At 49.1% G+C, this 1,408-nt stretch overlaps 1 protein-coding gene across 1 annotated transcript; it reads left to right on the top strand.

The window, feature by feature from the left end:
- The first annotated feature begins 683 nt into the window (after positions 1–683).
- On the top strand, positions 684–1,085 carry LOC138373170 (sericin-2-like). The gene has a single exon (XM_069339193.1). It carries the CDS (start codon positions 684–686, stop codon positions 1,083–1,085), a length of 402 nt encoding a protein of 133 aa, XP_069195294.1.
- Positions 1,086–1,408: the final 323 nt, after the last annotated feature.

The raw sequence follows: 1,408 nt of genomic DNA, 5'->3' as shown, positions 1-1,408 counted from the left end.
AATACAAAATTAAACTGGAGAAAATGTCCAGACAGACATACTACCATACTGGACCCGGAGCTTAGAGGTACGAGCTATGAGGAAAGATCAAGCACACTAAACCTCACGTCACTGGAAGAGAAAAGAACCAAAAAGAGATATGATCACCACATACACAGTACTCCGAGGGACTGACAGGGTATATCTTGAGTTGATTTCGGGGCTTTAGTGTCCCCGCGGCCCGGTCCTTGACCAGGCCTCCACCCCCAGGAAGCAGCCCGTAACAGCTGACTAACACCCAGGTACCTATTTACTGCTTGGTAACAGGGGCATTCAGAGTGAAAGAAACTTTGCCCATTTGTTTCTGCCTCGTGCGGGAATCGAACCTGCGCCACAGAATTACGAGTCCTGCGCGCTATCCACCAGGCTACGAGGCCCCCCGGGTAGACAGGTAAACTAGAAACAAGTAGAGAGGTTTGACCTTAGGTCCTGTGGGGTCAGTGTCACAGCGGCCCTAATCCCTAAGTAGGACTTCCTGTTGGATTGTCTGATCAGCCAGACTGTTGGTGCCAGCTGCTCACAATCCCACACACTTAATAACAGCCTGATTGATAACGTGATCTTTGGAGGCGTTTATCAAGATCTCTGTAACAGCAGCAGCAGTAACAACAGAAGCCGTAGAATTCAATACAGCCAGGAGCACCATGCAACAGCAAGCAGGAACAGCAAGCAGGAGGAGCAGCAACAGCAGCAGCAGTAACAACACGGGAAGCCAAACCAACAGAAACAGTACAATCCAACACAGCCAGGAGCACCATGCAGCAGCAAGGAGGAACAGGAGCAGCAGCAAGCAGGAGCAGGAAAAAGAAACAGCAGCAAACAGGAACAGCAAGCAGGAGCAGCAGCAGAAGCAGCAAGCAGGAGCAGGAAAGGCATCAGCAGCAAACAGGAACAGCAAGCAGGAGCAGCAGCAGAAGCAGCAAGCAGGAGCAGGAAAGGTATCAGCAGCAAACAGGAGCAGCAGCAGAAGCAGCAAGCAGGAGCAGGAGCAAAAGCAGCAAGCAGCAAGCAGGAGCAGCATCAGCAGGCCGCAACAGCAGTCATGACAACCATATTTCAGGTGTCAGGGAGAGAAAATAATCCCCCAGAACCTGGCAAGGCAAAGTGGTCACTGTGCTGATGCTTACAATATGAGTTGTGTCTGCCTGGAGTACAGGCACCATATATGCCTGTATGAGTGTATACACGTAGGCATGTGTGTACGTATGCATGTATAACTATGTATGAATGTATGTACAAATAAATGTAAAAATATGTATGCAAATATTCACGTGCGTGCGAGAATGGGGGGGGGGGAAGGGGTAAAGGCTGATGGAAGTCATATATCTCTGAGCTTATATATCTTATATAAGGAGTCTTAACATATACC

Source organism: Procambarus clarkii, chromosome 41, assembly GCF_040958095.1.
Source record: "Procambarus clarkii isolate CNS0578487 chromosome 41, FALCON_Pclarkii_2.0, whole genome shotgun sequence".
In the NCBI taxonomy this organism is placed as follows: domain Eukaryota; kingdom Metazoa; phylum Arthropoda; class Malacostraca; order Decapoda; family Cambaridae; genus Procambarus; species Procambarus clarkii.
This window is presented reverse-complemented; position numbering and strand designations above follow the sequence as displayed.

Bases quoted from the DNA above. Each gene is read 5' to 3' on its own strand.
- LOC138373170 (XM_069339193.1), top strand. From the start codon at position 684: ATGCAACAGCAAGCAGGAACAGCAAGCAGGAGGAGCAGCAACAGCAGC.